General features: G+C 35.1%; 1 protein-coding gene across 1 annotated transcript; it reads right to left on the minus strand.

The window, feature by feature from the left end:
- Window positions 1-1,490: 1,490 nt before the first annotated feature.
- LOC126825104 (Na(+)/citrate cotransporter) lies at window positions 1,491-24,674 on the minus strand. Its single transcript, XM_050554589.2, has 15 exons — window positions 24,489-24,674; window positions 18,423-18,592; window positions 13,242-13,391; window positions 12,724-12,839; window positions 12,343-12,491; window positions 10,762-10,870; window positions 9,580-9,735; window positions 8,531-8,659; window positions 8,106-8,195; window positions 7,196-7,300; window positions 6,423-6,520; window positions 5,790-5,905; window positions 5,310-5,471; window positions 3,966-4,103; window positions 1,491-3,614 (listed from the first exon to the last, which is right to left on the minus strand). Exons 2-15 carry the CDS (start codon window positions 18,582-18,584, stop codon window positions 3,456-3,458), a joined length of 1,839 nt encoding a protein of 612 aa, XP_050410546.1. The 5' UTR covers window positions 18,585-18,592; window positions 24,489-24,674; the 3' UTR covers window positions 1,491-3,455.
- Between the last annotated feature and the right edge of the window lie 1,081 nt (window positions 24,675-25,755).

Genomic DNA, 25,755 nt, shown 5'->3' on the forward strand with positions numbered 1-25,755 from the left:
AATTAAGTTGATATAACTACTGATCTCTTTACTAAAAATTTAAAACGGAGCTGTTACAATCGAACCATATAATTTTTTTAAAGTTTGTAAATGCTAATGAATGCAATGTAATAAAAACAGGGTGGTGCAGAGTAGAATATTTACCGAAAAAAAAATTCTAAAAAGATATCCACGCAAAGCTTGAATACTCCCACACATCAGGTTTTTTTTCTCAAATGCAGTTTCTCCGAAAGGAAAACTTGGATGTTGAGTAAATTTGAAAAGAATCTAGGATCCCTGAAGCAGTCTAATCTCTAAAGTTCGTCCTCATATGTCACCATTGCTTCCAACCAAATTTGATAACAACAAGGAGGATAACTCAGGAACCGAAGGCTGTGGATTATGAATATCGATAGGGATCGATGGCCCAAATGCTTCATAGCAAATATTAATAGGATCCATTAAAAACTATAGCCTTTATCGCGTCCACGAGGTTTTTCGGGAAAGAATTTTACAAAAATATGTTAAAAACTATAGCCTCTGTCGTGTTCACAAGGTGGTGTGACTCACACACGGGGAGTCGCAGAACGCTAAAATATTGATAGTGTTCATCCGGTTATGACACCAATGCTTCCCACCAAATTTGAAAAACAACCACTGAAAACAATAGCCTTTATCGGGACCAGAAGGTTTTCGGAACAGGAGGGATAACTCCGGAATGGAAAGGAAAATTGTGGAAAGCTGAAAATCGATAGGGTTCATTCTCTCGTGACCACAATGCACTCGGCAAACCTAAGCAGATTCCAGTGCCCACAATCTAGCCTCGGCTGTATGACGAATTCCGCCATTGGAACTACTTTAAAGTTCCCGGATTACCAACGGGGTTATCCATGACGACGCCTTTGAAGAATGTTTTATTATACAAATATTTCAAAGTCTGAAGCTGGTTTTCTTTCAAGTTTATCCGATTTTCGTCAAACAAGGACAACTTAATTTGCACTGAAATTCTACACACGCTTCGACCGACGCAATTTTGATAACTTCTTTTTAAAAGCGGCAAGTTTTCCTAATAAGTAAATCGCATTTGTATAGGCCTAGGTACATATCACTTACCGTCATACAGCTTCTATCGTGTTCACAAGCCAGTTGTTGACAGAGGGGCGGACCGACGGACATAATACCGCCCACACTAAAATGTGGGCCTATACAAATGGGCGATTGTTTTGATTGAGTAAATGTTTGGTTTGTAAAGGTAAAATCTGCACGGGAGCTTTTTAATAACCAGCGGATTAGGCTTTAATGTAGCGTTTTACCAACTGTTTATTAAATACGAATATTATATGTCGACAGTATTTAACGAACGGTGCCTTTAAATGTACGAAAGTCGCTGTCGTGTTCGGCAAAGTGGACTAACTCTGGAATGGAACATTGAGGAAAGCTGAATATCGATACATACATATTAAGAACAAAATTCTGGATTACGTTCTATGACATATTTATCAGACATGACACAAGTTGTTTAAAAGTTTATTTCTTGAGACGCTTTGGCCAGTGTCCTGTCATCTTTATCAATCAAAGAATGACAACCACAGTACAGTGAAGATAGATATATACAATATGGAACAATGAAACAATACTATAATATAGAATGAGCGACAATTAATTAGAAACAATCAATATTTCCTCGATTTCATATGAATTTATACAAGCATTTATTCAAAACGCTCAACAGGCTTTTTGCTTAAAGATACATTATGGGAGATTAGATAGATAAAGAGCTGACAGTTCTCATTATAATAGTTAAAAACTAGATGATGTAATGGGAATATGCTAAAAATTTCAGTCAAAGTGCTTCACTCTAAGCCGAGAACACCTTATTTTAAAATCTTTGGAGCCTCGATTGTCATTGTTAGCGCTGTCACGATAAGTAACAAAGTCTCGATTATCCATTTTTGCGTTTAATCATCAACGGACGTTGAACAGCAGATAGGATTGAAATCCATTGAAAGTCGGACAGATAAGATGGCATCGAGAGTTGATTATGGTCTATTCATTTTAATAATTGTATACTTAATAGTTTATATAACATTTTAGGCCAAAAGAAAGAAATGCAATAGGCAGATTTACCTTTTGCATAATGCATGTTTAACACACATTATATAATTCTAGCTTTCTCAGTTATCAAATCGTCGCCCAAACATTTACGTGATAAATCATTGTATGTCTGTGTATATTATACCGTTATTATAAGGTATTTACAGGGTGCTTGGAATTTAAACACTATGGTTACATTTGTAAAAAATAATACAGTACAAAATATAATCTATAGATCTATTCAGAATTTTCATTCGTGTGGTTAAACCCCTGAAATGGTAATCTTTAATTTATTACTAATAAGAGTTACGTAATTGCATACATCTCAGAAAGTTAGAGCGCACATAACGTGTCTGAAAATCTCAATCTGATTAAAACACAGATCCTATTTCGTTTCGTTTTTTATAGTTCAGAATTTCGTTTTACTTGTCTACACTAGGATCTGGAAGAGTTGTTATATTATCGGCGTTTTGGTTGAAGGAAGGGATAAGCCAATGAAACAGTCTATTACGGCGACTTCTTGGCGTGTCATGCACGGAACTGTGGGTAAACCACTAGAAACGCCAACGCTGATTGATTAATCAATATCTGACGTCATAGGGTCAAAAGCCGCTCGTACGACCTCTGAGACGACCTTATAGTACAACTTTTCAGATCTTCATGTAGTGTAGGCCATCGAAAGTATAAAAAAAACAAAAACGAAATATAGATCAGTATTTTAATCAGATTGTGAAAGTCTGTCATAATGGTTTTAATCATAAAAAGTGTATCGTATGAAACTAAATGTACTTCACAATCAAACGTGTATCATCCTAATCCACATTTCTCTGAAACTTTTTCGCTGTAATTGTATGATATAAAAGAAACTGAACATACTACTTGACGTCCCCTTTAATATGTATCTCATAGTTTCAGTCATTAGTTTTATGTAAATATACAACGTGATTATCAAACACGCTTCGTCCCTTATTGCCTATCAAACATGACGTGTTCTCCCTTATATGGAGATGGCCATTGATTTAATGTGCTTGCCTGATGGCCGGTTGAAGCCTATTTGCGATTTTGCCTCTGTGGAAGTTACATAGTTGAAGTTAGTAGTTGGTGGAGACCGTGGAAACTGACATTCCTTTAACTGGCCAGCACACACTCACAGTGCCACATTAGACGTGGTATCGGGTGTTCTTATAGCTAATTGCAGAGAGAGTTTTTTTGATTTCAGAAAGCTGAAACTACCAGGTAAAAGGCTTCATTATGTCCATTCAAAGTTCCAGATTGAAGAGAGGCATGGCAATAAACAACCCACAACTTAGTCTTTTAATAACATTACAAAACATTTATCTTTATTGTGAACTGACACGTCTCATTTGTTACCTCCACCGCCATTACGATCCACAAATGGGTGTTACAGTAGTTATTGATGTGGTGAGGTTTAGAAATTCTGGTTGAACTTGATCAAAATGAAAGAAGGCGTTTCCCCATGTGGCTGTTGCTAATAACAAGATGGGAACAGAAACAATATTCATAAAAAAGCCTGCAAGTACCTGAAATAAGACCAAATAAAACATTCATTTAATGGCCAGAGGAATATAGTATTGTTTAAATGAATGCATCTTGAATATACTGCTATTAACCAGACGGTGACATGATACAACAGCGTATCCTTTTTAATATGACACAGTATCAGGGAAATATAAGGTAATCTCGTATTTCATGCGTAAAGTCAGAAATTTGTAAATTATTGTTCTGAGGTGTACAATTTGGGGGATACCCCTTGTAATATTGCGTTACAAATATATATTTATGAAGGATATAATAATTGTTACATTTTATTGCTTAAATTTATAAATAACGATAATTCTAAAAAGATATTTTTTTATTCAATACATACTAACCATGTCTATAACTCTTACTTGACCGTACGAAAACACGATAGCATTGGGAGGCGTTGCTACGGGTAACATAAAAGCAAAAGACGTAGTAATGGCTGCCGGAAACATAAAATACAAAGGGTTAACCTGCATACTCAGAGCCTAAAAAAAATATACAATGGATTAAATTACATTTCACTGTCATTTTTTGGGGGCTTTAAAAATATCAGAAGCGATATAAGGTGTTTAATCAAAGGCATCAATTATACCGAAATTTGTGCAATTGATCAAAAAAGTCCACATTTTAGTCTATAATTAATACCCTATAGATCAGACTTATATTTAGGCAGTTAACTTGGTCCAGGGTAAAACATTGATTGATATATAATCCTATAATGCCCAGTGCAATGTTACCTCTTTAAAGGGTGTAAAGCTCTAACTCATAGTATTCCAATCAATAGTGATGGGGAAAGAAATTACGGGGAACAGTTTTAAACCAGCACAAATCGGCGTGTACTCTATGCCCTTGAGCGCAATGTGTAATGAGAGAGAGAGAGAGAGAGAGAGAGAGAGAGAGGGGTAATTTCCACTCGATACAAACGAGGTCATCTCGGGACTAACACAAGGTTCAATTCTATTTCAATAATTCGCTTGTGCGTACGGTCTGTAGCAGTGGGAGGAAACCGGAGGACCTGGACAAAACCCACGAAGTTGGACAGCGACCCTAATCTGTTTCACAGAGAATTACGAAAGTCTTTTAATATCTCTGTAAAAGATGACTACCTTCAACACGTGACGTCTCATCACGCTACGTCAATCATTGGCTCAATGGCGCGTGCATTGTTTACATAAGACCTTACTGGTTCGGGCGGAATGGAGCCTTTTACTCATTTTAATACCCATTTACACTAAATAGGAAATAATTTTTACCTACAAATATGTCAAACGTCTTTATTTATTTTTCTAATACATAAAAAAATGTTTTAGAATTAAATTTGTCGGAGGAAAAAAGTTAATATTTGTGGCTCATTAAGTCTCATCGATGTCTTCCTTATCAGTGATTGTCGCGGCCTAGCGAATATTCACCTCTGATCAGTGTGAGGCGACCCTACTGCTTGTCACGTACAACTGGGAAATCGAAACCACGCCAGTTGGCTCAATGACAGACCTTACGATACAGCGCACACGTACTAACCATACATCCATTCAACCCACCGCAATGTGTAATGAGGAACGGTGCTAAATGTCGGAGGAAAAATAGAAATCTGCGCAAACATTATTATAAAGTCAGATCATGATTTAGGCGTTAGACGATCGATTTAGTGCGACACAAAAGAAGGGGAATAATTCTGCTCGATAAATACTTACTAATCTGGATAATATAGGCATCATTAAAGTTGCTATAGCTGTATTACTTGTAACTTCCGTTAGAAATGTGATTATATAACATAATATCATTAACATTAACCATGGGTTCAAATCTTGAAAAACTTTTAAAGATGTTCCGACCAGTTCCGACAGTCCAGTTTCCTTAAACAAATAAATAACAAACATTGTTTGACATTGTGAGAGCATAAGAACACGTGTTGGTTCAAATCATCTTATATCAAAATAAAAACAATCGCTTTGTTCTTTGGCTAATGTATACAGTTCTATTGGCCTCGCTTGGACCTTTAATATAATACATAAAAGTAAAAAGATATCTAATTCACAGCCCAAATGTTTTTTTTCGTTCGCTCGCACTTTCTAAGTTGCGAATGTTAATTCGAGTACGAGTATATTATAAAATATCGAATACATTATACATAATTTTATCATATTATATACATATATGTGATGAGTTATTACCGATGATGCTTTAGCTAAGGCATATCCACCTCCTAACAGAAGATATAATGTCCAAGGCATTTTCTCGTGAACTGACTGCCAAGTTAGTAATGGTTTAATAAGAGGTTTACTTTTGTCTGAAGGTAGAAAACAAATTAATAAGACACAAAGGAAATTTAAAACATTTCTATAGCTAACTTTAATGAATTTGTCAAACTTAAGTATGTCAACGGTTGGATGACAGAGGACGCTGTAAAATATAAAGAAATTAAAAGAGCACATGGGCAACGAAATACCATTGTTTGTGATAAATTACACCAAATTGTTCTATATCTTAAGTTTCGTCTAAATCGAACAAACATTGGAGGCTCTAAGAGGGGCCACAGACTTTTTACAATTCGCATTTTTCGTAAATGGCAAGGGCCATAACCCAAGAAGTTGCAATCTCAGACCAAAAAAGAACTCCTGCAAGATATTTTTATACTTAACAAATAATCGGACACGGGACACCTATGCAAATTATAGTTCTTATATCCAGATTAAATTGAACTATTGTCACAGTTATCTGCCTCACTATATTATAGTGAGTGTACGTTTCATTGTCTGATAACCTATGTTTTGAAGAGTTATAACAAGAGTTATAAATATATTTACCTCCACGTTTTCTAAAGCAGAAAATATTTGGAACAGCAGAAGGAAAAATAAATAGCAAAAGTCCCATGAAAATGGCGGGCGTGGAATCAGACACAAATCTATAAATGAACAAATTATCCAATTATTTACATGAAAAAAAAATTGTTTGACTAAACTGTTTGTTTTGTGATATACATAAAGGCACTCGTTATATCAGTAGATTACTGAACGTTTAGGGGTAATAACAATCTGATTAAAATACAGATCTATATTTCGTTTCGTTTTTTATACTTTCGATGGCTTACACTACATGAAGGTCACGTCGGGGGTCAAAAGACCGACTTATGACCCTATGACGTCAGACATTTGATCAACCAATCAGCATTGATGTTACTAGTGGATTACCCACAGTTCCGTGAAAAACACGCCTAAAGCTCGCCGTAACAGACCGTTTCATTGGCTTATCCCTGACACCATTCAGAACACGGGTTAAATAACAACTAAATTTTGAACTATAAAAACGAAACGAAATAGGATCTTTGTTTTAACCAGATTGAGGTAATAAAGAATGAGGTGATACAGAGCTGTAAGTATATCTTGGGTGACAATCCGTCTCACCAACATTAGGATACTTTTTCAAATAGTAGTTTAGTGAGATGAAATACGAAGATCAGGTTCGCGGTGCCGATTGGTAATCCATACCTGGGCTCCAACAAAGTTTGATTGGGAAAAGTTTGAATTTCAACATTAGATGGACATAATAAGCTATATTTTGTCATCTTCTTTCAACTTACTTAGATTTAAATAATGTTCCCCATCCTCCAATACCACCTAGATCTCTTGTTATCCATAAAACAACTAATATTCCAAAAAATACCATTACCGATATCTGTGGGAAACTGTAATGTAAAAAAATATCTAAATTTTTTCAAATGACATGTGTACTTTAGAATTTGAGAAATATATCGTGTTACTATGATACGAATTACTGTACTTGAATGATAAAAAAACACGGCGCTACCGACTTCCAGTCCCCAAATTCACAAAGCACGCTCAGACTTAAGTTAAGAATTTTGTAAATTATACTTCTAGTGCTCCGAAAAAATCTTTATCCGGGCATCAAGCGCATTGTTCTCATATTATTTGGTCTATACAGTACATTGCCTACGGACAGAAGGAACAGATTCTGTGAAGTCACGTGTAACCCAAGGGGTGGCAATGTGTGGTACATACTGGAAAGGACACATGAATCGGTTTAAACAGATATTTGGCACCTTTTCCAATTAAAATTTTACCAAGGTCAGCAGGGGTACCAGTTTTGTGATTAGCAAGTACATTCAATTAATGATAAAAGTTAAGTTATTAAAATGCATACAGAGCCGGGACCAGGCTCGGCCTAGGTAAGGCCAATACGTGCGCCCCATCTTCAAAACCAGAAATGTAGTTAGACTGTTTAAAACTGCGAACCCAAGGGCAATAGTGTGTCCCTCTGAGGTTTGTGCCCAAGGCAGCAGCTTAGTCGACCTCATAGTAGCACCGGCTCTGATTGTATAATACCTAACGGTACCCTTGATCACAAAATTAAAAATTACTATAATATTGAAAGTAACATTAGTAATGCTATGTATCTGAATGGTCAGGTCATGCAACCACCGGGTATAACCATTAAAACAATGCATATAGTGTGTTTTCAGGAATACTTACTTAACGGGGCCTAATTTTTTATATTCGGAAGCAATGACTTCAGCAACACGATCTTTTCCTTCAACTTTCCTTCTACAAGTTGTAAAGCCTCTACAATTAAAATAACATTTTTTGTGAACATAATCAGTTTTATGGAAGTCTTGGATACTCTATTTATATTTGGTATTTCTTTTTTATTAAATCGTTAAAAAATATAACGTACCGTGGTAAGATAACAGATCAGCTAATAAGATCACACAAGTCAACAAACAACGACGCACATTACCAGTTTTCAACAAGATGTCTTTTCCCAATTGCAAGCCTGTTTCTTCATGCTGCTGAACCGCCAGCATAATAAAGACTAAATTTCCACACACCAAGAACATGGGCTAATACAGGGGGATTGTAAAGATGTTCATTCACTTTAATTTTAAAAAAAAACTTACTTGCAACGTAAGAAGAAGATTTGCAGCCACACCCATAAAATAATAACAAGTATAAACGATAATGGTAAACCATAGATCATCCACGTACTAAATGTTATAGGTGATGTTAAATTATATTCTCCAAATACACTAAAATAAATACATAAAATATATACTTGATTAAAGTGATCACATCAAGGGATATAACTCTATATAGTTAAACTGAGAGGTTGTAAAGACATGTTATAATTTCTGAAAATGAAGACTAGCTAATCTTTCTAGAACACCCGATAGCATTTCCCACATAAGGAGGATAACGAAAACACACTTTACTAGGTGGTTTTTCATGCGTCGTGCAAAGCGGTAAACAAAATAATACGCTTATTATTTTGAGGTATGCCTGTAATTTAATTGAAATTAGATTGTCATCTCTTTTCGTTGTATTCCAAATGGTTGTAAGGCATAAACAAAAAATCAACGCAACCCCGTATACCAATAGAAACAATTTGATTAATTAAAATGTCCATGTGACCTGAATACCAACTTCAAAACATAATATGCCACATGTTAATGCAGTGTAACATATGAAATGAAACGGGATTAATATCATTTTAATCAGATACCATTTTCTAATGCAGTTAATATCAGTTGGAAAATGCAAGGGTGTCGCAAGATTCTTGATTTAATTAATCCAATCAAGAATCAAGTGTCAAGTAGTCATGTAGTTAGAGGCTGACTTAGGAACGGAATGTCCGGTTCTAATCCAGGCATGGGCTGTACTGTACTTGCTTGAAAACGTTGAGAGAATACTCTTCGAAACGTCGCCCAAATAAATCAGTAATTGTTCTTCCATAAGTATGTGTTAAAGTTTATGGCTAAAAAGACGTTTGACAATGTAACCAATCGTGTATTGTATTCATGGGCAGTGCACTTAAAAAGAAAACTACGTCCGCGAATAGTTCTTATCCCTAGATATAGAATTTTGAGTGGCTTTAGTTTTTAAATTAGTGTTAGTGTTTCAGAATGGCCCAGTTCAATGTTGATGATATTATGTATACAATTTAACTTACATATCAGCCTGGCCCTTCAAGATTAAATTTGGTCCGGTGCCAGTTAAGCTTCCTATGCCACCAATATTAGCTGCATAAGCTATAGCTAAACACATACATTTAGCCATTCTAGCATGGCGGGCATCTGTTTCCCTTTTATCCGTTTCTAAAACATCACTGAAACAATTGCATAATCTCAGAATAGTAGAATAAACGTTGAAATAATTACATAATCCCAGAATAGTAGAATAAACGCTGGAATAATTACATAATCTCAGAATAGTAGAATAAACGCCGAAATAATCACATAACCCTATGCCAATAAAATAAATTCTGAAATAATCATTTTATCTGAGAATACTAGGATAAGCTGTGATATAATTATACCATAGGATAAGCTGTGATATAATCATACCATAGGATAAACTCTTAACTTAATTCACCGGAATACCACAATAATTTTGAAATTAGTATAATATAACTTTGTAACAACTGGGATAAACTCTAACAATAAGATAAACATTACTATCAAATAATTATATAAGCTTATAACAAGAGTATAATCTCTGAAATAATTATATAAACTTATAACAAGAGTATAATCTCTCTAATAATTATATAAACTTATCACAACAGCATAAACTCTAAAATAATTATAAAAGCTTGTAACAATTAGATAATCTCTGAAATAATTATGTAAGCTTGTAACAACTGGATACTCTGAAATAATTATGTAAGTTTGTACCAATTGGATACACTCTGAAATAATTATATAAGCTCACAACAATATGATAAAATCTGAAATAATCCTAACAGACTATGATAGTACCAAGAACTCTGAAATGGTCCTATAATCATGTGACAATTGGATAATCTCGTTTATTTATCATCAACAATGATTATTGTATGTAGACAGACAGGCAGAGAGTAAAACTGGCATTTTTTAATGTAACACCTACCCGATTGCTGTACAACTCTTAGACAGTAGGTTTCCCATGGTTCCCATATGTATATCGAAGGTTATGTTTTCGCTTTTCAGCATAAAACGTAATCTTTATTAATCATATGAGAATCTGTATACACCTAGGAATCTTTGTAATGATACTCTGTTATAGGCAGTTAACCCTTCTCGTTGTCACACACAAACGAGGGACAACAAAACGAAAAACTAATTACTAATAATAAAATATTTAGAACACATACTTGTACTTTGGTGGTAATTCTCCATTTGGTCCCCCATTTACCTCTGATATTACCGTGACTTCGTAGGATTTAGATTTGTCATTCGGTTCAAGTTCAAGCATTTCAGGATCTGTAATTTAAATATTAACAAACATCTACAATTGGTAGCTGTTATCGGGCTATCCAGTGTATACATGCATTAAGTTCGTCGTTTTAGTGATTGTTAATCTCTTGTTAACTACAGTATGGTATTATAAAAGGATGATAATAAATCTCGTCCAATCTTGCAATTCTGACTATAACAATACTAGATGACGGCGGCTACACTTGAAATTGATGTTGTCAAGATCGCATACACGCAGCACACACATCAATTCTTTCAACACGCAGAAAACACTAATTTCACACGTATATAATGTAGCTTTAAAAAAAATTGGACTAGTACAACTCCCTAAAGTTCTCTCCGACGTCTCACCAATGGACCATCTGTGGGACAATATTGGACGTTGTGTCCCAAATGGTATCAATCTTCATCAACTGAGCGACAGCGGAGAAGTGTCTAAAGGTTTACACCGCGAAGAAACGGTTTAAACCGCGCATGAAAGGTTTACACTGCGGAGAAAAAAGTTTACACCGCGGAGAAAAAGGTTTACACCGCAGAGAAAACTTTATACCGCGGTGAAAAGGTTTACACCGCGGAGAAAACTTTACACGGTCAACAAAAATGTTTACATCGCGAAGTAAACGTTTACACCGCGGAGAAAAGGTTTTTCATGTTTTTTGATTTATCATGGTTTTCACTGCGATTTCTCATATGAGGTTAATTACAAGAAAAGGGTATAATTCAACCCATGACACTAAAAGACCACCGTAATAATTCGAGAAGACGCGAATGCAAACCCTATTTTAACGGAACCTGACATAAAGTTTGTATGGAGTTCACGCAAATGCTTTGACTACTGATAAAGATTTCGGAAACATAAAATTTATATTTTTATCAAAAAATGACCGGAAGTTGTCAGAACAGCAGGTTTCCGTCGCCTTATCCAGTTTTTAAATATTGCAGAGCAATATATTTTGAACACTATAAACAAATGCAAACATGTGAAGCTTCTGTATGTGTGTGGACTACGAATTCTAAAGCGAAATGAAATGAAATGGTGTTTAACGTCCTACTGGGCAAATAAAGACGGGCATACGCCATACAGTGTGCCATGAGGGAAATTTTTCCCGGGCAACTACACTATCGCATACTCTTATATCGAATTCCAACTGCCAAGGGATCTTTAACGTGCAGGTCAATGTATACACGGGACCTCGGTTTGTCGTATCGTCCGAAGGACTAGACAACTGTCCTTGTCAGGCCCTCCGTTCGCATACTCTTATATCGAATTCCAACTGCCAAGGGATCTTTAACGTGCATGTCAATGTATACACGGGACCTCGGTTTGTCGTATCGTCCGAAGGACTAGACAACTGTCCTTGTCAGGCCCTCCGTTCTGCACCACTGGCATGGAGAAATCACGTCGGAAAATCCCGATGAACTTTCTCGGCCAATACAGGAATCGAACACTCGACCTCCAGAAATTGTAAAGCACTTACCAGCTAAATTTCCGTCATCATTTGTAATGTCTGTTAGTTTTATTTGCTGTAATATGGCTTGGACTATGGGTATCATCATAGCAGTTGTAGCTGTATTACTGATCCACATTGATAAAAACCACGTGACACCCATTAAACCCAATAATAACCTGCATTAAACAGTAATTATTAATAATATTATTATGTAGGCCTAATTAGTTTTAAAAATTTACTATGTCACATTAAATAGATGGTCGTCTATGGTTGAACATATTTAATCCCGTATAACCAGCTGGGATAATTAAAGTTCGATTACAATTTCGTTTCGTTTAGGATTTTTTTTTTCCATTTTACCAACGAGTAAAATATGTGAGCCGTAATCTGACGGCAACATATCCTTACCATTTAGGTTCAGATCCGACTAACATCAACACTTTCAGGGCAATTCTTTTATGGATATCCCAGACTTCAATGGCAACTGCTAAGAGTAAACCTCCGAAAAACAACATGGATGTATCCTGTGTAATGAGAAATTTTGCATATCAATGCACCATAAACAAAGATGGAGGAAACTTTGTAACGTTTTATTTGCATCAAAACACCAGTTTAGGGTAGCACGTACACGGGATACATGACAGAATGATATTCAAATGTAGGGTGTAAGCATATATAAATATGATTTTACGTATATCGTAAGAAAAAGTAGGTGATATAATGTTAATATAGTATGAGGTGTCTTGCAAATGAAGTCATAACTTAAGAATTACATAATGTATGTAGAGTACTTAAAAACATTGCTTATGTAATTCTATAGGATTCACAAAAATATTACAAATTGGGGAATTGAGAGTCTGGAGCCTAAATATTTTAAGAGATTTCATTTTCTAACAAATTTGTATTTATTTAAGTATTATTCTTACATTCATATAAACACCAGAGACGGTCTTCGCTGTCAGTAACCCCATCATTGGAAATAGAAATATTGGAATCAGTGACGTCACGGCTATTGGTATAACCTCCGTCGTCCAATAAACTGCCATGATAGCTATGACATAAGCACATTTTGCCTCCTGAAGAAAGAAAAGGGTTATAAAATAATTATCTTTTTAAAACTATGTTATCTGTCGTTTGCAACATTCTTCAAAGCAACGTATAAATATCATATATAGACCTATTACAATTTCATTTCAGTACAAACAGTGGAATGGGTGAAAGATACCTTCTGAAGTCCACTACAGACTTGGTGATCCTATCACTACCACCATAACGCTGAAACGTCACATAGCTTTGAATCAAGATTATCAAAAAAAAAATTACCAATTCAAAAGTTTCTTGTATAATTGTTATAGCGTCTTTGACGAACCCGAGTTTCGTATGTACACCTATAGGAATAGCTTAGTTAAACGCATTTCCCAGATCGGTTTGTTGAGTTGAACGAGAGTACTATTACACACGCAGTAACAAGTCATTATAATATAATTGCCCCTTGTTTATTATTTAGCATTTGTAACCACCATACCCAAGTCAAACAGGTCTACATGATTGGTCTTATTGTCGTGAGAACAGTTCACTGATGGAAGAAACAGAAATGGCGGTTTTGGTGGGGTATAATACGAGGGCTGGCTGTAAAGTTCTAAGCCCGAAAAGGATAGACCGATTAGGTTGAAACAAACTTTTGCTACCAACAGGCACAATCATTGAATGAATCATAGACATAAGACTGCGACTGTAGTGTTATTATTGTATGCGTACCAGACCTTCTTGTTAACAAACGCATTGAAATCACCAAAAATGGACAACTGGCTGTAGGTCTGTCATCAAGTACATGCACCTGCAACCGAAAAGACTAACCCCAACACAGATACATGTCGACATGGTCTCCACATTAGAGGATGATGCTGGTCGTATAAAACAGACATCACGTGCCATCCATGAAACCAAATGATCTATAACCTCTGGATAAACACCTGTTCACTATAACAGTACCTATTCATCTATTATTCATAATCCATTTTTCAGAGAACAATAACTTTTTCAATCTATAGAATAGAACAATAGACAGATGTGGAATAACTTAGGTTTTTACGACCCCCTTCAATGCGCCAAAGTAACTACATGTACATACTACTTTCTTCTTCAATTCTAGACCAAACAAGGGTAGACAAACAACGCCACCCAAAAGCTTCGATGATGGAAAACGAGGAATTGATAATATGTCTAATAACTACAAAATAAAGGGGAAATAATTACATTCCTGAGTCAGTTTTGTTTATTATTTATTCTTTCTAATATTCCCCTTTAACTGGGTGTACATGTCGTTTTGGTCATCGCCACGCTGGCGCGCACACTGGCAGCCAGAAATTAAATCCATTTCAAACATCATTATACATAAACTGTTTCAATGGCATTTAGTAATTGAACTAGAGTATACAGGTCACAATTCTATGGAATACAATTACTGCTTATTACCGAGCGACGTTTCGACTAGGCTTCTCTAGTCATTATCAAGCTATGATAAAAAAAATGAAAATATGACAGGACAATATATACATGTACACAACAATACTTAGTTACCTAAAGGTAATCTAATTTAATAAAGTTAAACGCTAATAAGAACATTCAATAATACCAATTAACCTAAAAATTGACTAATTGATTAATGGATAAGTTGTGTGTGGGGTATATACAATGATTAGTAGGTTTAAATAATGACAAACGTTGAAAGAAAATGAAATTTGATAAAATGTTATCAACGACCCCTTTCACTGAGCAGTAATTGTATTCCATAGAATTGTGACCTATATATCATTAACACAGAGAGAGAGAGAGAGAGAGAGAGAGAGAGAGAGAGATGGGGTTTAACGTCCGCTCGACACAAACTAGGTCATTTCGGGACTAACATATGTTTTTTTAATTTTATTTACATAAGTCGCTTGCGCGTAGGGGTCTTTAGCAGTGGGAGGAAACCCACGAGGTTGGACAGGCGACATATCATTAATACATGTGATTTGACTGGCCCAATGGTCCAATATGGAAACGTATTGCGCTTTGTGTATATAAAAGTGAAACTGCAAAACATGGTACATAAATATGAGCAAAGTGAATAAAAACAATCATATTTCTTAAATGATAATAAATCTTTCTTACCGGTAAGTCGACAAAGTATGGAAAAGGTAACAATATAATTGGTGTAAGAATGAAACCTATTACATTTCTTAAAGCCCATATCTGGAGTAGTATTCTGTTCATGATTTGCCACTAATTATAACAATTATTGAGGTTAATTGTATGTATATTACTACAGACAAGGTATTCATAAATTATATGTGTGTAATATAATATTATATACTATAGTGACTTAGTTTCGTATTTGTCAGATATTATAAGTTTTTAATGAACACGTTTAGGATGCAGCCACAGTGCATGGTTTGTTTAGGGCTTTAATTACATTATTATTTTCTTCTGTTACCCCTCATAAATTTTTAAAATTATAAAGGCCAACTTTCGCATCTTGGGTGGCTCAGTGGGTTAGAAATTGGCTTGCTAACTAGGAGGTCCGCTCCCAGTATTGGCCAAGAAAATTCCTTTGGATTTTCCGGCGTGGTTTCACCTTGCCAGTGGTACAGGACGGAGGACCTGGCAAGGACAGTATCTAGTCGCTCAGATGGGACGAAAAACTGAGCCCCCGTGTACACATTGCACGTAAAAAAAATCTTGACAGATGGAATTCGAAATGAGAGTAGCTCGTAGCGCCACTGTCCGGGAAAATTCATTCATTCATTCTCTAAGTGTTGCTGATTACTGTCTGAAACCTATAGTTAATACGCGCCAGACAACAAGGAATATCCGAAATCAAAGTTTATGAATTCTTTCGGTTAGAATTTAATAAGTAATTCTTAGTGGCCTTATTTTTAAATGCTCACTCTGCGTCATGTGTTCATTGTATTGTATCTTGGACAAAAAAAAAACAACCAGAAAATCTTTCATCGGTATAGATTTAGAAGATAGACAATATTAGAAAATGGCCTCAATAACCCGGGCGTTCACCTTTGACATTTAAAAGAAAGAAAAATATATTAACCACAGGACAGTAAGCATTTATTCAACTGACCATTGAGGAAACCGTGGTCAATAACACGATGACCAAGAATGTGTAATGTTCACACATTATATATGTTTCCTTGTTTTTCCTTCTCGAAATTAGAAATTAGCTGTCCTTGATTTTGATCATTCATTCATTCATGCGAAATAATAAAATACAAACAAAATACTAATATTCATAGATATAAATAAATATTAATTGAAATTGGTCGTCCTAGATTTTAAACATTATTTTATTCATTCATGCAGACGAATAAAGTACGAGCAATATGACAAAAATCATAGGTAATGTAACTCTTTCTTTCGTTGGTCCAGTTTTTTAGGATCAAGTTAATCTATATTAAACGTGACCTGTTTTCGAATAATAGGCTTATTCCTGTTAAATTTCCTCAAAGATATTAAGTTTTTTGGGAATCATTTTGTAACAAAAAGGAAAGACTTGAGAATGGATTAAGAAAATAGGAATAAATATTAACAAAGCATTTTTGTAAATTTAATTATTCTTGTAAAACTAATCTAACCATCTTTTAGCCACCAACTTTATATATTGTTGGTGCTGTTTCAAAGTTATTCCTTTCGGCGTTTAGTTAATACAGTTAATTTATGAAACTGCATATATCGAAAACTAGATCAAGAAACAAAATTTTGAACATAAAATGTTACGAAAACTGAATTTGATGATATTTCATCTGAATTTCGCTTAATTTCAGAACTTTGTTTTTACACATTTGAGGATTTTAATCTCGGATAAGCCAGTAAAATAATCTACAGTTGAATAAAATGAGCTTTGAAATATCAAAGTCGGAAATTCTTCTTTGAACCCCTAACTAGATCTATATATACTCTTCAAAAAAGGTAGGGGATATTCAGAAACAATACAAAACCGCGGAAATGCACTGCTGTTTTTATTAGAGGTAACCAGTGTATGTTAATAACAGGCCAATTGCCTACACATGAACATAAACAGTTAATATGGGCGGCTTATCTGACGGCCCCATTTCACTCGCAAAGAGATACACCGTCAAAAGTGAAAATGGACGTTTTTGATTTTTGTCTTAATAATGAGTAATTGCTCCACCAATCCTCAAACATTCAGCAATTCTTCGTGGCATGCTCCTAATCAACCGTCCAATCACGATTTGGAGCAATCTGACCCACTCCGCTTGCAGTGCCACGGCCAATTCTTGCAGTGTTGTCGATTGACGTTGACGTCGACGAACATGTCTCCCGATCAAATTAAACGTAACACAGTAAAGCAAAGATACGCTAAACAGTAAATCTTATGCAAGAGCCGATAGGAAAGCAAACATGGATAGATAAACCAGCACGCGGCAGTTTTCATCAACCCTTCCTTGAAGTGTCAATTTTAACAATGAAACCCAACCACGTGTACGGCGCTATTGCGTGTCGCATGTGCAGCTCAGTGGTTCTGTTGGGGCGATAAGTTCTTCATCTGTAAACATACTCTCAAAGCATGTCAAGTGTCCATGACTATTTATCATATCACAACCAGCAGCATAGGTATTTGCATTTCAATATCCCCTACATACAACCTGAATATGTGCCCATCTCAGCACTAGCACCACCCACCCGCTAATAGCAATCCGTGCAGTATACGAATAAAATGAACAATTAACATTATTCCCTAGTTTTAATAATAATAATAATAATCACTATGATGACAGAATGATTTATACATATTATTACTGACGACCACATTAACGTCCCGTCCCGTTCTATCTTCTTTTTTAAAAAAAAAAAAACAACCCTATAACTCAGGCATTGGTAGTTCCCCATAGAAACATTCGATTTAGCAAATTTCTGCTCCCCTCTTCAATGTGATGGCGATACGTTATTTGGTTAAACACGACTAATATTAACTGGTTAGTTGAAATTTGATTTGATTTGAATATTTGGTTTAAATGGTTGCGTATGATAATCAAGTCCGAATTAATCAGAAATATCCGGGAAACGAAGAAGGTTATATCAAATGAACTTACCGGTCTGTCTACTAGAAGAGGTAATGGTAGGAGTATTACAGGAGCCAAAAATACAAAACAATTGTGTAAAGCCCACATTTGTTTTAAACATGATGGTGATTCTGTCGACGTGTCCTCTTGATTCTCTACCTGATAGTCTTGTTCGGGCGGATCACTCATCATTTAAAGATCTATTTAAAAGAAACAAAAAAACAAAACAAAAATTCAAAGCGAATCGGTCATTTAAATCAGACTATGACCTATTTTATTATCTTTTGTTATCTATTCAGAATTCTGAAACAATGAATGAACACTATTATAAAAATATATTCTTCTGGGAACGTCCGGATTCTAAATAAAATATTAACTTCTTAACGCAAAAAGTATGAAATAAGACTCCCCCCCCCCCAATCGAAACTTTATTAAATTATGCTCTACTTTATAATGTTTATATAGCCACTTACCATACGTGTAAACCAAGGTAGCATTATCACTTTCATCCAGGAAATATTATCTAATTAATTTTATATAACATCATTCAAAAGAGCAATTTTAGCCGATAAAATACATTAACTTGTGCCGTCCATTTAAAGTTATCTTTCTTGATCTAGCACAGAGTGGCGTTATATTCATTGTTTAGCGGGATTCTAAGTAGCCTAATGTGTTGATCTTTAATCGAAGGTTAACTAATTTTGTTACTTTATGAAAGATAGGTATTTTCACCCGATTAGATTTTATTACATACTTCGAGAAGGTATTTGTTGAGTAATAAAACCTTCTAGTAGTTTATCGAGGGCTGGCCGTCCTTACCGCACGGTACAAATATTATCACCACTAGAAGCAACAAATTCAGAACAAAATGGCCGCTTTATACAAATGAGTATTTAGGGGAATACTAACCCGAACCCTAACCTATTCTTAGGTTAACTTATTTTAAAGTATTATTATATAGAATATATTATTGTACCTTGGAATTTTACGGATGTCGTATATGAGGTAAGATTTTTTATTCATGGGCTATGGTTGTCAACTGTCTGTTTTGATATAATCGGTCATATTTCAAGAACACGGCCTGTGGATAATGGTCAGAATAACGTCTATAAAAATGTAAATAAGGTAAAAACACGTATGAGTATTTAAAAACAAATATGATAATTCCATTAAGATTAACTGAGTTTGCGTTGTTTGGAAGCCCTTTACAGCGCACTCTGTATTTTATCCCTGTGCGTATTGATGGAGGATTCCTTTGACTGATTTTCGCTTCCTTTAATTTGAATATCCCTTCTACGATTAGTATAATGTGGGTTGTCTTTATGGAAAAACAACATACGATTAAGCCACAAAGTTATTGATGGCAGTTTATTTCTTGAATCATAAAGTATAGTCGTTTACGATAGCACTGATATTTGTCATTACTTTCGAATGTTTATTTTCTGTCTTTTTTCTTATAACAACGTTCTTTTGGACACAATTGTATATCCATGTCTATTACTTAACTGTTTAGTAATATACTATGCCACTAATCAATTTAGAATTATAATGTTAGTATTTAATTATGCAGTTTTAAAGGACATGTTTTAAAGAAGGTAGGCACAGTTTGAAGGGTGGCCTACTTACTATTACCTTTGCGAATTTGCATAACTGCGTAACAATAATAAACGTGTGCCGGATAAAATCACAAAAGTTACGGTTGACTTGTGTAATATCTTCATATTTATGCAAGTATTAAACAAATGAAAATATCAAGTATCTATTTGGGTCGCTTGAGAACCTAATAAAACGCACTTACAAATGTTTCTTCATAAAGTTATGATATACCTGCTGTGGTGTCGAGGGGTATAAAAGTCAACAAGATTTAAGATTTTACAAGACAAGTCGAAACCACGCCTTTTTACTCAATGACAGAACTAGTAATTTCACGCGCTCTCGTTAAAACATTAGACCATCACCCCCCCCCCCCCCCCCCCGCATATGAGAAGGGATATATACCAAGCAGCAAAAGAAACGTCCGGCTGGTATGTTTCTCTGAATAGATGCATTGTATAAAACTTGCCAGATGTTTTTATTGTATATTTGTGACCACATCTCGAACTTTACCTGAGCAATAAGGCTCCTTCTTAAACACAGAATTGAACCTAGGAAATGTTCTCAAAAAACGTAACCTGACTTCTAAAATGGTAATTCGTTCTCCATGATTTTCATGTAACTCATGCTGCACCTGCTGTTCACTAGGACCAGCCCTATAAAACGCACCCCCATACCTGGTTGAATCATTCACACTACAACGTCAGCAGCATGCCATGACTCACGACAGCTCAGATGAACCAGGCGCTTGGAAGAATCGACTCTGGCCACACTGCTCAAGTCGTTGCTAATCACTTTCAGGCCAATGTTCGGACCATCTACATGATTCACCAACGCTTTCGGACCACCAACACCACGTATGATCGCCCCCGAACTGATAGACCAGGGGTTACGACAAGGCGACAAGAATGTCATGTTGTGCGACAGCACGTGCAGAATCCCTTTACACAAGCATCTGCAACAGCCCATTATAGACAGTGGTAACACACGGAAGACCCATCAGTACCGATACAGTGCGCCGACGTCTCACCAGAGAGAACATCCATTGCCCTAGACCTTACCGTGGACCCATCTCCACCTCTCGCCATCGACGTGAACGTCTACAGTTTGCCCAACAACATCAGAACAGGCGACACAGACAACGAAGAACTGTTCTGTTAACAGGAAGAAACCAGTAGAATTAGTACGTTACCATCTATTACAATTCAAGACGAGATCACCACTGGTCAAAGTAGATGTAAAATGTCAGAAACGAACGAACAAAAAGACGAGAAAGGTCAGCTCTTAAAAAAATGTTTTTAATTATAGTGACTTGTAGCTTACACTAGATAATTATAGTCATTTAGTCAGTGTGTCAATTAAACCGTCGATACACACTAATCAACTAGTGATGTGGATAATAATTTTAATCAGATTAGTGTGGGCTTGTCGTAAATTGTATACAGTGACCACTGACTATAAGTACAGAAAATTTCCTCTGGTGACCTTATGTGCACTTTAATCATTTAAGCATGAACAAATGGTCATCATCATCATTTGAAGACGTACCTTTCAGTTCAATTACTAAATGCCATTAAAACACGTTAGTAAACCGCTCAATTACAGCTGGATTATTTACTGTGTTGTTCGTTGTAATATCACCCATCTTTACTTATCCCCAAGTCCACAAACGTTAGCTACCACTGGTCAAACTCACATAACATAGGCTCTCTATTAACAAAGGTAGCTAACAGTAAACAATTTCAGCTAATGTTTTATTTGATATTTAGTAAAGCATTATGTCTGTTTCTATACTTTTTTGTTTTTTGCAGATTTTTCATTCTGATATTTTCGTAAAACTGTCGTAGTTATGTTAACTCAATGAAATAAAATTAATATATAACCTCTTTGTTTTATCAGACGCAAATATGTTAAACAAAATGTTCGTATGTGGGCGTCTAGCGAAAATTAAGTATGTCCTTTAACTTGGTTAGAAGTTAATATTTCTTTGGTCAAATATTTAAACGTCAAAGAAATTTTGAAACGACTGGAGTTATGTATACTTTGTGGGGGATTGTAAGAAAAGGTGCCCTTCGCTCTCGCTGATGTAATGGTTAGGAGAATTAATTAACGGCCAAGTTAACCTTTCTTGTTAACTTATTCTTAAGTTAACTTATTTTAAAGTATTATTATATAGAATATATTATTGTACCTTGGAATTTTACGGATGTCGCATATGAGGTAAGATTTTTTATTTATGGGCTATGGTTGTCAACTGCCTGTTTTGATATAATCGGGCATATATCAAAAACACGGCCTGCGGATAATGGTCAGGATAACGTCTATAAAAATGTAAATAAGGTAAAAACAAGTATGAGTATTTAAAAACAAATATGATAATTCCATCAAAGGACAATATTGGTGTCAGTCATTATAAAATATGTGATAGAACTGGTTAAATACATTCCAAATATTATTTTAACACAGAGATCATTGCTACGGGAGATGTGTAACAAGCACGTGAAGAAACGGGAAGTGACGCCAGACATGACAAACACGAGTTATCCTTCTATATATCTGATTAAAGTAACGAGCGATAACAGACAAACGATCGAATTTCATTTGACTGATAATTCAGTTGAAGTTGAAAAGTTATTATATGGGGAAGGTGGGAGGGTATCTCACAATTCAAGATTAACTGAGTTTGCAATGTTGGAAAGCCCTTTACAGCGCACTCTGCCTGCAGTACCCGAAGGAACAAAACATTATCTGATTGTCAAGGTCAATCCGGAGTCGTCGGCTTTACGTGGCCATGCCTCGGGGGATCATCACTCTACATGTACATGTACCTGGCAAGTGATATCCTGCCTCGTCTACGATACCCGTCAAGAGTTTGTATATAAAGGGTCAAAGGTGATGAGAGTCTGTGTAAGCAAAATTGCACGAACGAAATCTAGCTTTAGGGAAATTGGTATTGCACGTAAAATTCTGTACTGTTGCCACTGTCTAAGTAACATTTTCTGTTCCTTTAACTGAACATGCAACCATGTGATAACCACATGTTTTTCTTAAAGTGACTGAGGCATTGTGTTAACAAGGTGCTGAATTGTATCTTTGCTTTAAATGTCTTTATAAATACAATTCCAATTCAATATGATTCTCAATTGGGATGTTATACATATTTCATTAAAACAACGTAATTTAAGGGAGCCAAATCTCTAACTCAATATTTTCCATAATATTTGAAATTAAAAACACGAATTAGAGTTCAAAATTGGTCCATCTCCATCAATATTGATATTGTTATTTTGCCGTGTAAATATGGGATCCTAATTCTTCCAATATTTAAGACACGATGAACATTTTATAATCAGTACACTATTTATATATTCTATGGTTTCGGGCGCCATTTGTAATAAACATAGAAAACACATCCTAAACAAGATAATGCAGAAGTAATAAGTAATGGCTGATTTACAAACGACAAAATAATAATAATAATAAAAACGTGAAGAATCGACGAAGCAAGCGTAAACGACTACCGTTCAATTTGGACTGTTCACATTATTTCACCGAACATATTTGATTAGATAATACAATATTTGAATATAAATAACTTTATATACATGCATATTACATTAATGTGTAGTTTTAGAACCATTGCCATCTGGTACAAGGTTCGAAAGAATAGAGTTATACGCCCCGTTAACATCGTCATTTACTTGCAACACTTACCACACAAAATGTTTATCTTTTTGTGGCATCTAGTACCTGGGTACCAACATATTTAAGTGACATTTCGAAGACTATTCTAAATAAATTTGGAGGAATACTCTTCGAAACGTCGCCTAAATATATTAGTAGATGTTTTCCAGAAGTACGTGTTACATTTCCCGCGATACTTTTGTATAAAGTAGTGTGTCGTGATATTGGGTGGTATTGGGCAGTTTTGGGTAAATCGTCCCGCCCGTTTATTACACAAACTGTTGATTTAGTTATTGTTATAACTAAACCTCTTTCATAAACCCTTATAAGTATTAACAAGTAGATCTAACTTAAAAGTAACGAGACCCCTTTGAAAAAGATCAAAATGTGTGTTGTGCAGGGTTTATGGTGTATTCTTTTCTACAGCTAAGTCGGTTTGTTTACTAACAGTAGGTTTCGATTTTTTATTACTTAAAGAAACCGACGGCTGTTTAAAACAAAATCGGCAAAAGCTCAAAATCGGTTTAATCGACGGTTTAAACATTTTAAATATCGAAAGAATGATTGAACACCTCTGGTTTAATTACATCGTCACTATCATTTTTATACAAATCGTAATGGTAATCGCAAATCCTGTCCTGACATTGTTAAAGAATAAACAACGCCCATATTCATGATATACACTGCATATAGAATACAAACACATTCTCTTGTAAAATTTAACAAATAAAATAGGGGTTATAAAAAACTCGGTTTAAAATACAAGCTACTTTATACCAACATTAAAGCTCCATATATGTTATATATACATGTACTTACTTTTTGAAGACTGTAGTTATTATAGTATAAGATCCGTGTTGTAAACAGTAATAGGTATATATACATGTATATGTACTATTAAACAATCAGGTAGATACCGTGTGGACTTATATCTATATGAACTCTCTACATGCGGTATTTTGCTTCCCTTTTATACACGTATTATTCCCTTACACCATTCAAATTCATTGAATCAAAACATGGCGTTTTTTTGACAAGTGAACTCGGTTGTTTCTATTTGTTGGAAGTGGGCTGTACTAATATGATCCATTTTCATTTATAAAAAAAACAAAAAAAAACAGTTTGTATCTTAAAGCATCGGGCTTGATGGTTAACCGGTCTAACGACTTATGGATTACAATGTGAAATGGTGTTGAAATCCCAGTATGACCCTGCTAATGTTTGTTGTTGTTGTCAGAATTATACTTAGCACACGTTCTATAATTAATGCTCTTTAATTAGTTAAATTGGGTATTCCTAATGTTTGTGCTGACTCTTTTCTGTAATGTTTAAAGGATCATTCCCATATATATTTTAGCGAATAAGACTGGTTAATTAGAAGTGAAAGATTTTTTTTTAAAACCACTTTTCTGTTCCTGTGCAGCTATCAGAAGCTCTGTGATACTTTTACTAATAAATGAAATGAAGTGGGGATTAATGCCTTACTCTTCTGCAATGACCCTTTTATGAATAAATACATGTGTTCAGATTCCATGTGGGGTAATTATGTCCCCAAATCTTAAAGCGACATTAGGTAAGATTATATAAATAGCTGACAGTTCTCGCTATAATAGTTAAAAAATAGATAATGAAAAGAGAACATGCGGAAATTTCCAATCAAATTACTACACTCTGAGCCTAGATATCGGCGATACAATGATTGTAGCCTAGCCTCGGTTGTCATTACTACCGTTGTTACGATAATAAACAAAGTATCGATTATCAATTTTTACGGTAACCGCATCGATCACAAAACGTATTTATATTTAATTATATCGCAGCAATCCGATGTCATCGAGAGTTGATTATGGTCTTGGTAAGTTAATTAATGTCTAATTAATAATTTATAAAACATTTCAGGCCCAAAGAAAGACCTGCAATAAGTAGATTTAGCTCTTGCATAATACATAGTCTTAGTATCTATATATATATTTGCTGATGTTATGGTAAGTGATCATTGCGATTACCAAATTACTAGTATAGTTGAAAACTGAAATTATACCCCCCCCCCCCTCCCCCACATCCCCAGCCCCCAATTTATGATTGG

The sequence above is a fragment of the Patella vulgata genome, chromosome 6, assembly GCF_932274485.2.
Source record: "Patella vulgata chromosome 6, xgPatVulg1.2, whole genome shotgun sequence".
Taxonomy (NCBI): Eukaryota; Metazoa; Mollusca; class Gastropoda; family Patellidae; genus Patella; species Patella vulgata.